This window comes from Maylandia zebra, linkage group LG23, assembly GCF_041146795.1.
Source record: "Maylandia zebra isolate NMK-2024a linkage group LG23, Mzebra_GT3a, whole genome shotgun sequence".
NCBI classification, from domain to species: domain Eukaryota; kingdom Metazoa; phylum Chordata; class Actinopteri; order Cichliformes; family Cichlidae; genus Maylandia; species Maylandia zebra.
Window position 1 is genome coordinate 18065601 of NC_135188.1, and position 12907 is coordinate 18078507.

The 12907-nt window shown below is 38.4% G+C and overlaps 1 protein-coding gene across 1 annotated transcript in view; it reads left to right on the forward strand.

Moving 5' to 3' along the window:
- Window positions 1–4101: 4101 nt before the first annotated feature.
- LOC101484690 (uncharacterized) overlaps window positions 4102–12907 on the forward strand; it is a 49386-nt gene continuing 40580 nt past the window's right edge. The window contains exon 1 of the mRNA XM_076879863.1: window positions 4102–4190. Within this exon, the coding sequence (XP_076735978.1) occupies window positions 4131–4190 (60 nt within the window). The 5' untranslated portion in view covers window positions 4102–4130. The remainder of the gene's footprint in view (window positions 4191–12907) is intronic.

Consider the following 12907-nt stretch of genomic DNA (forward strand, 5'->3'; position numbering starts at 1 on the left):
GGACTATATTTTTATATTTCATTTTTACTTGCTGCCAGGAACGTTTGGGGCCTGTTGGGTTGCACCTGCGCTCACATCACATCACAAAATAAAATGTATGAAATAAAAAATAAAATAAAATAACGTGTTAAATGGGTGGAAATCCCTAGATCAATGTTTAAATTAACACTCACGCATTGACTCTGTCGGCTATGTTTTGCCATGCATGCTCCCTTTCTTTTGCAGCTGAGGCTGTGTTACTTTTTTTCCGCAAAATTTGCATGTTATCGGCATATACTGCAATCAGAATTTCGGCCTCAAGCGCTGTAAAATACATTGACCGCGCCTTCTTTCCCTCCGTCTCCATGGTGACTCGCTTAATCTGTGCTCCACTAATCAGGGCTTTATGTATCCTCGTGCGCGCGCTTAATTTGGGGTTAAAGCAACTCCGCGTTGATTGAACTAATTGTTATCAGCCTTTCTGAAACCGAATATTCCGAGATGGACAGTTCGGGGTTACTCAACCCTGAGTATCGTTTTTCACTCTGAGTTTTCTAAACCGGCTTCCTGAAATAGGGCCCAGGAGACCTTTATGATCTTTGTCATGGTGTCTGTTTAACAACAACAGTCACTACATGAGTGAGACACAAACTCCATCTGCTTTTTCATAAATACGGTATACATATTTACAGAAGTCAGAGCTCATCAAACACAGAGAAACAGAAACCTTTTCAGTATCAGCGAGATGAACAAACAGATCAGAGTTCAAAAAATATTTTATTATAGCAGACAGTTTGTGTTTACATGGACAGGTTTCTGTGTGTTTTCTTTTCATGAAATCACTCAGGACCCACTTTGGTCACTTTTCTTAACTATTTATTTAGAGTAACATTTATAGAATAATTATGAATTTAATCTAAAGAAGTTCAGAAATTAAAACCTGAAAACTGCATCAACAAGAATATTTTAATGTAACTTTTATAATGAGGTAATCTGTGAAATATTCTTCTCGTGTGCACTCAGGGAGACATTCAATCCAAACTACTGAACACACACTGCTGGAAATAGAGATTGACAGACCACGTGACTTTCGCGCATTGCATGCCAGGTACTAGTGGCAAAACAATCAAAGCAATGCATCAAACGCAAGCATTTGCAGCACCGCAAAATGTTCATTCTCCGGTTCCAATACCTTCTTGCTTTTTCTTTGCCCCTCAAAAAAGGTATGTACAAAATAAAGGAGAACAATGCCGGTCCGTACAAAGACAGACTTGATGAAAAGTCAAAGAAAAGATACGAGGAAAAAATCAAAGGAATGAAAGGGTTAGTCCCTTACGAGCACACAGAGTGGACAAAAGACGTTAGCGTGCTGCCCAACTTTCACCACGCTCATATTTATAATTATACGGTTCTTGGAGTGAGTGCATACACTCATGAAGTTTTTAGTAACTTCAGGTCACTGCAACAAGCCCAGGTACAGTTTACCGACGGATGGGTACTGGACCTTGAAATGCACCGTGTACGACAGACCATTGAACGAACAAAGGTAAGTTTACCAGTCTTACAAATCGTCTTCATAAATACACATTCGTTAACCGTTTATTAATAGGACCTTTGAGTCCACGGTAATTAATTAGTAGTGGAAATAATTTCTGGTAGGCATTACAGAAATGTAGCAGTGACAATAATATTGTATGCTGTAATCGTACTGGGCAATTAGTGATACAAAAAAACTGTTTTATCCTGTGGATAAAAGTATATGTTTTTGTCAATGTATCATGGTAATAACAGAAGCGAAACGCAATATTCTGTCAGGACAATTCACTATTTATGTACAATAAAAAAAGGAGCATAGCCCGACATTTCTGTTCAGTGCCAGACTTGCTTGTAACCTATATAGCCCTATATAAAGGGCGATCGTGGCTTAAGAGTTGGGAGTTGAGAGTAATCGGAAGGTTGCCGGTTCGAGCCCTGGCTTGGACAGTCTTGGTCGTTGTGTCCTTGGGCAAGACACTTCACCCGTTGTCTACTGGTGGTGGTCAGAGGGCCCGGTGGCGCCAGTGTCCGGCAGCCTCACCTCTGTCAGTGCGCCCCAGGGTGGCTGTGGTTACAATGTAGCTTGCCATCACCAGTGTGTGAATGTGTGTGTGAATGGGTGGATGACTGGTTGTGTAAAGTGCTTGGGGGTCCTTAGGGACTAGAAAAGTGCTATACAAATACAGGCCATTTACCATTTACCATATCACCAATTATGTTATGAAAAATGACGTATTAACTACCACAAAACACTTACCTTTGTGGAAATGCTTGGAGCAGACTAACATGTGAGCTGGAGTGTTCTGGGACGTTATATTTAGTCTTCGAATGGCTGCAATCCAGGCCATCCGTGGCTTTTTGTTACTTCGGAAACTTGGCTTGAACAATTTCCCTTCAACGACATAATCCGATAACAACTGATCTCTTTACCCGTCAGCTTCCCGTGGCTGTCATGCGACCAGCAATTACAGTTAATAATACAACAGTTTCTTGCCATTTTTTGTATTTCTTTTTATCGCTGTGTAACTGATTTCAATTGAAAGCCTGCATGCGCTAGTACTGCTTGCCACGCGTTCCCAGAATCCTTTGCGGTTTTACCCCTGAATGACATCGCATTTTTAATGTCTATAAGTGAGCATTTATTGAACTAGTGACAATTTATGAAATTAAGTAATTAAAAGTTAAGGAACTTCTTTCAGAAAGTTTGCATGATTAACAGATTTCTGCCCTTTATTGAGGCCAGTTTGTTAATTTAATTAAAAAATCATGATCAGTTAGTTATGGTGTAACAAAACTATTAATGATGCCATTGATTCAAATGTCATATTTGATTGATAGCACTTTAAAATCAAGCTCTGAAGGACATCTCATTTTGGTAAATGCTGCTGCTGAGCAGGTGAATCCAGCATGTGGAATCTGGGAAATGAAAAATATGGGATTGTAACTTTTTTAAATCTGGAGAGATTTGTTTTATTTTATTTCTCATCTCAGCTTTTGAGTCTCCTTTCTTGCTCACTAATCTGGGAGTAGAATAATAAATAGTATTTAAGATTGAACTTGAACAAAGGTTTTAACAGGCAGAAAAGATTTTAAGATATATTGACTCTTAACCCTTTAAGACCTACCATAGAACCAAGTCTGCCAGAGCTCATATTATATTTTTACATGCTGTAGTCCCATTTTTGGGAGCATTTCAAGTTGCTATACATCAATACAACCATTATAGCCCACATTTTAATAATATGTCTGCATTAAGTACATAGTAATTACATAAATTGCAAAAAAGTGCAACAAACTACAAAAAAATTGAAAATCATTTTTGTTTTTTTTAACATATATTTCTAGTTAGAGAAATTTAAGAGGCTTATCCCTCAAAACTGTAAATACAAAAAAGTTGCACAAAAATAGTTTCCCACCACAGGAAACTTATTTTGAGTGTCTTCATAGTTTTATTTTTGAAATACACCAATTTTTATACACTGCAGGAGAAAACAAAATAAATATTATAATGCAAATTTGCAAAAAACAGCATATGCATCAAAATAAACTATTTCCAGCAGTGCAATATGAGTTCTAAGCATCTCAGAAACAATACAGAAAGGGGAGGTAATGGTGGACATGCGATGGTTTGCGCTGACATCTATTCCACTGTAGGAAGTGTTACGAACAGCTGATCGGATCGGAAAAGCGTGTTTCTGGAATATTATGTTTTTGTTGCTGCAAGTGGTTTTTATGCAGTTTTTGCAAAGCTATATGTGGAAGGAAACCATGACCTGGGACAAGCTGATGGCATAAGATGTAAGTACAACTCCTCTGGCTTCATATGCAAAAAAAATTATTGCGCTAGCTTACGTGGTTGCAGTTCTACCGGGATTTAAAAATAGTTACGCAAAACGGAGCGTGCCAGCGCCGACCAGCTTTAAATTGTTAAAATATTATGTAAGATATCTCTGCTCTTGTGGTAATAATCTTCTCAATGCATTCTTATGGGTGGAGCAAGAAACACACCCAAAGAACGTTTAGAGCTAGAATAACACAAGTCAAGACAGGATCACATTTCGAAACCATCAGGTGGAGTCCCGCCTCCTCCCAGAAAGCAGCTCACCTGTCTGTCCATGTTTAGTGTCCAGGTCTGGAGTGGAGCTTGTTGTTGTTCGTGTGTGTTTGAAGAAACTGTAAGTTTGCTTTCCTCCTTCAACAGTTTGTCTTTAGGAACTTTACTGTTTGTTCAGCTCATGTTTCATTTCTGTGTGTGTTTTTACTTCTAGTGTTGTGCCAAAAAGTGATTTCGAATGTTTCTATTGTGTTTTTTTATGTTTACTTGGTAAATGCAATAGGAATATTCTTTTTGGCTCATGTTTCACATATATTTGAGGCCAGATTATATCCCAACAAGTCATTTACAACATTTTACATTTTTTGCATTTCCACAATCATTTTTTTCCCCAAACCCGTCGTCTCTTCATTAGAGTTGGTCTGTTATGTTTTCCTGGCTAACACTTGCAGCTATGTGTCTTGAGCTCAGATAGAGAAAGTGGAAAATTAGGATTTTTTTTTTTCGCATACTTGCAAATTCAAATATAGATTAAACATGTCTGACTCTGCCTAAGATCAGTGCATCACAAACTGTTGGCTCTGCTTCAACAGACTGTTGATGGTGGAACCGGTTTTACATTTCAAATGTCACTCAGGTGGGCTCAATTAGTTGTTCCTTAATCACTCGAACCATTCAAAGATAATTACACATCAGTAATCAGTTTTATTTTTCAATCGAACTCACAATACCCTTTTGCATTTTTTTTCTTGTTGACCATAGTATTTATAAATATTCTTAGTTAAAATGATATAGTGCTGATGGAAGTCATAACTGATGACTTAAGGACAAAAAAAAAATTCTGACAAGTCATTTAGAAATTTTATTTTTATAAATCTCTCGTGCTCTTATGTTTACTTATTACAGAACAGATCCTCTGTGTCTAATCTGAACTGCACATGTTAAAATATTGTTGAAGGCTCTGTTTTAATGTATGATTGGCTCAGAGATTTTTGGAACAAGTTGTGCTGAATGATCTGGATCTGCTGAGAGATAACGTTGACAGTATGGACAAAAATATATTTGAAAAAATTCTGGTGCTTTTCACTGTATGTAACAGTGCTGTTATGATTTAATATTATTTCCGCAAAACCGAATATTAAAGCTGAGAGCCTGTACTGAGCTCATTTTTACTGTAAAACTATAAAATAAATATATTTTTGCTAAACAGCTGAAGCATTAAAGACTTCTTTCCTGTCTAAAAATATTTGAACTGAATTTGCTGCATTAAAAATCTCTAAATGATTTCTGCACTCTCAAACCTGAACTTTAGAAAAACTCAGTTAATTTAAGTCAGTTAAATTGAAGAGTTGAAAATTATTTCCATGTGCTGCGTTGAGAAGAAACGGTTAAATCTCTGAATAGACAATTGTTCTCCAGAGTTTGTAGTTTACACTTGAAGTGAAAGCAGTTAAAAAGAGATTGTTATTATTTTTTATTAGAACCACATTCATGTTGCTTATTACAATGAAACAATAAACACTTTTAATGATAGATAACACTTTGCTGACTTACAAAAAAGTCATTTTATTTTAATAAAAGCCGAATCTGCTCTAGAAAAACATTGTGAAATGAGACGAGTTTAAATCCACTTTATATCTGGCAACACAAACTGTCACAATCAAATCTGAAAATCTGCGTCCTCCAGACTGTGTGAGAGAGCAAATGCTGTGTTTGTTCATCAACGCCCCATCAAACTGCTTCACAGTAACACTCACATGGAACATGAACACAGTGAAGCTGGACACAAACGCGACTCGGTGTTCGTCTCTGTGATGATCTACTCCACCTTGCCTTCCTTTTGGCCTGTTTGCATGTCTCATCTGCAGGCATTGGAGGGGTGGAGTTCCCATTCCCAATTAGTAACATATGAACAGTTTTACTGTATGAAAGCTTTCAGAGCTCAGCTCCTGGGTAGGGATGGTTATCGTTTAGGTTTTATCCGATACCGGTGCCAAACCGGTACTTTTGAAACGGTGCCGGTGCTTAAACGGTGCTCGAACCGGTGCTTAAAGAATGGAGAACACAAACTTTGTCCAAAAACCTCTCATGTTTAGCTGTTTTTTTGTAAAAAGATAACAATATTAGTCTTTTCTGCAGCTATAGGGCATATATGGTATCACTCTTGGCTGTAAGCAATTCAATGAAAAAAACACAAACTTTGTCCAAAACGTTGCTAGTTGACCTTACATGCATTAATGTGATAACGTGGTTAGCCTACTCAAAGTAAATTACACACAAACAACATTAAGCTACTCACGCAGAGAAGAACGGCGGCTGCTGCCATCATCATCCGTCATCATTTCTGCTACACTGGCAGGGCTAGGGGCCAGAACTCTACTCTTCGGGTTCTTGGGGAATGTTGCTAACTCCGGGTCCGTTAACAGGCACCACACCCGTAGTAGGTACGATGCATTTCTCGGCTTTAAAAAAAAACGCTATGCGTCGCCAGGTGTTTCATCAGATTCGAGGTGTTACCTCCTTTGCACAGTATCACCTTAAAGCACTTGTTGCAGGCTGCTGAGTTTGCATCTTTTGCTGTGGGACCCTGTTTACTAGAAGGTTTTAAAATTTCTGTACTTTTAGGTGACAGAAGGAGACATGTGGCCTGGTCAAAACACAGAGAGGTGCACTCTAAAAGATCTTTAAATATAGTAAACATATCTTGTGTGCCACAGACTGCTCCCAAAGGAGCACGAGGGGACAAATAATACCTCTAAAACACTTAAGTTGGCTTTATTAAAAGTTAGATCTTTAGCTGGGAAAACATTTTTAATTAATGATTTAACCCTTTACAGCCGATCGGAGCGGGCACGCTCTGTTTTGCGTAACTATTTTTAAATCCCGGTAGCTCTGCAACCACGTAAGCTAGCGCAATAATTTTTTTTGCATATGAAACTGGAGGAGTTGTACTTACATCTTATGCCATCAGCTTGTCCTAGGTCACAGTTTCCTTCCACATATAGCTTTGCAAAAACTGCATAAAAATCACTTGCAGCAACAAAAACATGATATTCCAGAAACACGCTTCGCCGATCCAATCAGCTGTTTGTAACACTTCCTACGTCCATCAGCGTGAACTATCACATGACCGCATGACCTGCCCGAAACCGGAAGTGACGTCATTTTGCGGAAATGTAGGGTTTTTTTTACCATCGTGGCCTCATGAGCTTATACTTGTGTTTTTAAAAGTTATGTTTGACTTCATGACTTTCTGTGTCGTTTCTGGGATGATTAGGACTCATATTGCACTGCTGGAAATAGTTTATTGTGATGCATATGCTGTTATTTTGCAAATTTGCACTATAATATTTATTTTCGTTTTTCCTGCAGTATATAAAAATTGGTGTATTTCAAAAATAAAACTATGAAGACACTTAAAATAAATTTCCTGTGATGGGAAACTAGTTTGTGCAACTTTTTTGTATTTACAGTTTTGAGGGATAAGCCTCTTAAATTTCTCTAACTAGAAATATATGTTAAAAAAACAAAAACGATTTTCAATTTTTTTGTAGTTTATTGCACTTTTTTGCAATTTATGTAATTACTATGCACCTAATGCAGACATATTATTAAAGTTTGGGCTATAATGGTTGTATTGATGTATAGCAACTTGAAATGCTCCCAAAAATGGCTCCACAGCATGTAAAAATATAATATAAGCTCTGGCGGACTTGGTTCTATGGTAGGTCTTAAAGGGTTAATCACTGAGCACAGCCTTGATTTTATGTTTTAACTGAAATTTGGTTGGACCAAAGTAACAGTGGAGCTGTTCTCATTGAGACGACCCCTCCTAACTACAGTTTTATCAGTGAGGCCAGGGTGAGCAGGAGAGGAGGAGGGGTTGCTGTCTTATTTAATGACTCATTTCAATGTAAGCAGCTATCTCCTGGAAGTTTTCAGTCTTTTGAATATGTGGCTTTACAGCTGAAGGCCCCATCCAAAGTTGTGTTTCTTAATGTTTACAGGCCTCCCAAATACTGCACAGACTTTTTTAATGAGCTCAGTGAACTGCTGTCTGTGATCTGTGTTTATTCTGACTGTGTAATTATTGTTGGGGATTTTAACATCCATGTGGTCAACCCTCAGGGCAAAGAGTAACACTCTGGGCAACTTTAGGCTGACTCAGCATGTAACAGAGGCCACACATAATAAAGGACACACTCTTGACCTACACTCTTGATCTTTAACCAGGTCTTCCCATTAACACCTGACCTGTCCAGGGGTTCAGTCAATGAGCTCGTCAATAGCTTCAATGCTAAAATGTTAAATGTAATGGACACTATTGCTCCCATTAAGGTGAAGGTTATCTCTGGAAGGAAAAAGTCTCCATGGAAAAACTCCACACTGGTGAAAAATGAAAAAAGAGAGTGTAGGAAAGCTGAGCGCAGATGGAGAAAAACAAACCTCCAGGTTCATTATGACATCTATAAAGAGAAACTTCACAATTATAATTTACAAATGAGGAGTGCAAGGAGGTCCTACTTCTCTGACATCATCACCAAAAACAGTCATAATGCTCGGGTCTTATTTTCTACAGTTGACAGGCTAACAAACCCTCCTGTGTCAGTGGCAGCTGAAATTCATTCGACCATGGCCTGCAATGACTTTGCCAAATTCTTCACAGAAAAAATCCAAAAGATTAGACAAACAATTGGTACATCAACAGCAGATTCAGGATATGTACTGTGTCCACCGAAAAACTGTTTAAACACTGTGGAGATCAGGGAAATTATTTTGCTGCTATTGTTAATAATCATCATCATTACCATTGCATTAATAATATAATCTACAGCATTGATAGTGCATTCAGATGTTTAAACAGTGTGTGTCTTTCAGAAAGACTAAGTTGCAGGCTGACAGGAAATTGCAGGTTTGCAGAGTGTGCCTTTTGCAGAAGTGAAACCAAAAGCAGATTCTAAGAGCAGGTTATTCTGAGGAGCTGTTTGGATGATGCTAATTGAATAACCAGGTTGTTCATTATTATCTTTTATATTCTTTTATCAAGCTTTTAGTAGAGGTTCTTGATTAAAACATTTATTCAATATACTACATATATAGGTTTAGTAAACTGCTGACACATTTGAGAGTGGCCTCTGACTGCGAGCGTTAGTAGGTGAGAGGTGACACAGAGTACCAAGTGAGGTCGTGACATATCATGTTTGCTTTTAACTGCGGGCGTGAAGAAGTGCTATCTCACTGCAGAAGAAGCGGCAGTCAAAAGGTTGACAGGAAACATCTGCCATGAAGATAGAGATAATGTTCTTTTAAACTGTGTTAAAAGTAGGGCTGCCACGATTTGTCGACTAGTCACGATTACGTCGACTATCAAAATCGTCGACGACTGATTTAATAGTCGACGTGTCGTTTGAAGCTTTGTAAGATCGCAAAAGACGCAGGAATAATAGCAGGATTTAAGAGTGTAATAACGGACTGAAACAGAAGATGGCAGCACAGCATGTACAAGGATGCCAGCTGCCGTTAAACCCCGAAGAAGAAGAAGCAGCTGTGTCCCAGAATTCATAGCGCGGCCCAGCTTAGTTTCCAACAATGGCGGTAACTAGTTAGTTTTAATATTACTCTTATTATTCTTTCTGGGTCACAAAATAAACGTTTAACATATTTTCAGGCGAGAATGTAGCTGTGTAAACCTCAAATATCGGCTCAGTTTATCAGGACACCACATCTTTTCAAAAGCGCTCCGACGTTTTCGGAGACGTCTGTTACCCACTAGCTCGATAGCTAGCCGGGGGCTAGGTCACTAGCGCCGTGAGAACACCGGACTCCCGGCAAATTGTTTTCAAACCCACCGCCGTCTTTCGCGACTCAGGTTAAATATATATGAGTCACTTAGATAAATTAAAAATGTTATTGTTTGGCTTTTTTTTTTTTTTTTTTGTATTTTATTTGTTCCTGAGTAAATCGGTTTGGCTGAGATTAAAGTTATAGTTTTTACACAGCTGAATAAACGTCAAGCAGACAGCTGATTATCAGAACTGTGAGATGCTGGAGAATATACTCCGGTGTCCTGTTATATTTTAGATAGCAAGGAGTTTATTAAACTTTACCGAAACAATCTGCAAATTTCATTAAAATTGAATAAACTATCATCTTGTCTTTATTTTTAGTTAGCACCTTAAAAGCTTAAAGCTGTAAGCTAATGATAGTTATATAAGAGCAGATGCTGCTGGTGCAATAAGCTGTAGTTTTATGTCCAGTGGATGATGATCTGATTAGTCGACTAATCGCATAAATAATCGGTGACTAGTCGACTATCAAAATAATCGTTTGTGGCAGCCCTAGTTAAAAGTCATTGTGGTCTGGGAACCTATGTATGAAATGTATCTGTGACGTTGAAGGGGCGTCATTAAATTCAAGCCCTGATCGTATTGTTACGTTCCCCTGAGGGGTCTAGGCAGGGAGGGGGGGAGTAACAAAAGTGACCGGGTCAGAAAAAGGAGTCAAGGAGGCAAAAGGGTTAAATTAAAGAGTTTTATTAAAGTTTCAATTTATACTAACTAAAAGAGACGGACAAGCCGCTATCACCATTTAAGAAAACAAACAAAACTCAGGCGTTGGTCAATAAAGTAAAACGTAAGTCAAAAAGAAAGAGCAGCTCACTAGCTGAAAATCACCAAAAACACACACAGCTCACTAGTTGCAAACACAACAACCACTCCGCTCACAAGCTGTAACTACACTACTGGCACTCTGGCCCAGAGCTCACCTTTCCCTGGGCTTAAATCTCCTTAATTATTGACGTCAGTCAGCTGTGTAAAAGGGAAAGGTGGCACCTCAGGCAGAAGAGGTAGTGTGACACGCCCACACAGGCACCTTCAGGAGGAGAGAGGCCCTGCTAGGGCCGTAACAGTATAAAATATCTGCTTATGCTTTGATTAGTCGGAGATCAGCGCTGTCTGAGTACTGCACTGGTCCCCCCACGCGTGTATTTCATTAAAATCAATTGTTTGACCAAGCTCTTCTGGACCATGGTTGTTTGTACTCTCCACCTCAATTTATGAACCTTAACAACACCATCAAACAGTTTCACCCTATTAACAGCAAAGACCTGGAGGACATCTTAGGTCAACTGAACTCCTCCTCTTGGTGTTTTGATGTCCTGCCAGCAAGTTTTTTCAAAATGGTCTCAAAGACTATGGAGTCAGACATGCTACAGATCGTCAACTTTTCTTTAATGTCAGGTGTGTTTCCAGAACCACTAAAAACTGCTGTAATTAAACCTATACTGAAAAATGACAATCTTGACAAGACACAAATGAACAACTACAGGCCGATCTCAAATCTCCCATTTTTAAGATCATTGAAAAAGCAGTTTCTCAACAGCTCAATTACTTCTTAAAACAGAATAACTGGTATGATGCCTTCCAGTCAGGTTTTAGACAGAACCACAGCACTGAAACCGCTCTGACCAAAGTGTTGAATGACATATGTCTGAATACAGACAGTGGAAAAATGTCAGTCTTAGTTTTACTGGATCTCAGTGCAGCATTTGATACAGTTGACCATAACATATTACTAAAACGACTGGAGAACTAGGCAGGTCTTTCAGGAGCTGTACTAAACTGGTTCAAAACATACTTAGAAAATAGGAAATACTTTGTATCAATAGGTAACTTCACATCTGAGCAGACAAGTATCACATGTGGAGTTCCCCAAGGTTCCATCTTGGGACCCCTTCTTTTTAACATTTACATGCTCTCACTGGCACAGATTATAAAGAACAACAAAATAAACTATCATAGCCATGCAGATGACACACAAATATATATCACAATGTCACCAGGAGACCGAGGCCCTGTACAGAGTCTTGGTAAATGCATTGAGGAAATTAATGACTGGTTGTGCCACAATTTTCTCCAGCTAAACAAAAACAAAACTGAAGTAATAGTCTTTGGAGCCAAAGAAAAACGATTACAGGTCACTAGAGAACTTCAATCTATATACCTCAAAACCACAAACCAGGCAAGAAATTTGGGTGTAGTGATGGAAGCAGACCTAAACTTAGAAAAACATATTAAGACAATAACAAAATCAGCTTACTCTCACCTCAAGAATATATCAAGAATAAAAGATCTGATGTCTCAACAGGACCTGGAAAAACTAGTCCATGCATTCATCTTTAGTAGGCTTGATTACTGTAACAGCATCTTTACAGGTCTACCTAAAAAATCAGTCAGACAACTACAGCTCATTCAGAACTCTGCTGCTCGAATCCTCACTAAGACCAAAAAAGGACGGAGAAGCTGCATTCAGCTTTTATGCTCCTTATATCTGGAACAAACTCCCAGAAAGCCTCAGATCAGCTGAAACACTCAGTTTATTTAAATCCAGGTTGAAGACTCATCTGTTCTCAGATGCATTTGAATAAAACACCAAATCCACACTTTTAAGCAAGTGTGGATTTATTCTGATTTTACCTACTGTTTTTTTTTTTGTTTTTTTTTTAAATCAATTTTAAATCATGCTTTGTATTTGTTTTTGTTTTTTAATGTCTCTGTAAAGCACTCTGAATCACCTTGTTGTTGAATTGTGCTATATAAATAAACTTAAATAAAACAAAAACAAATAAAAAGCATGATTTAAAATTGCCTTGCCTGTGAAGTACAGCCAGACTTTTGACCGCTTCGCCTTGGGCCTTTTTAGCGCTGCTCTAAAAGAACGTACGTACCTGGGCCCGCCTACTATCCTTGGAAACGTAAAATGATTGGCTAGAATCTGAAGTGTATCACTTCTCAGGAAAAAAAAAAAGCACCGAAATAAAGCCCCGAAAGCCCCGAA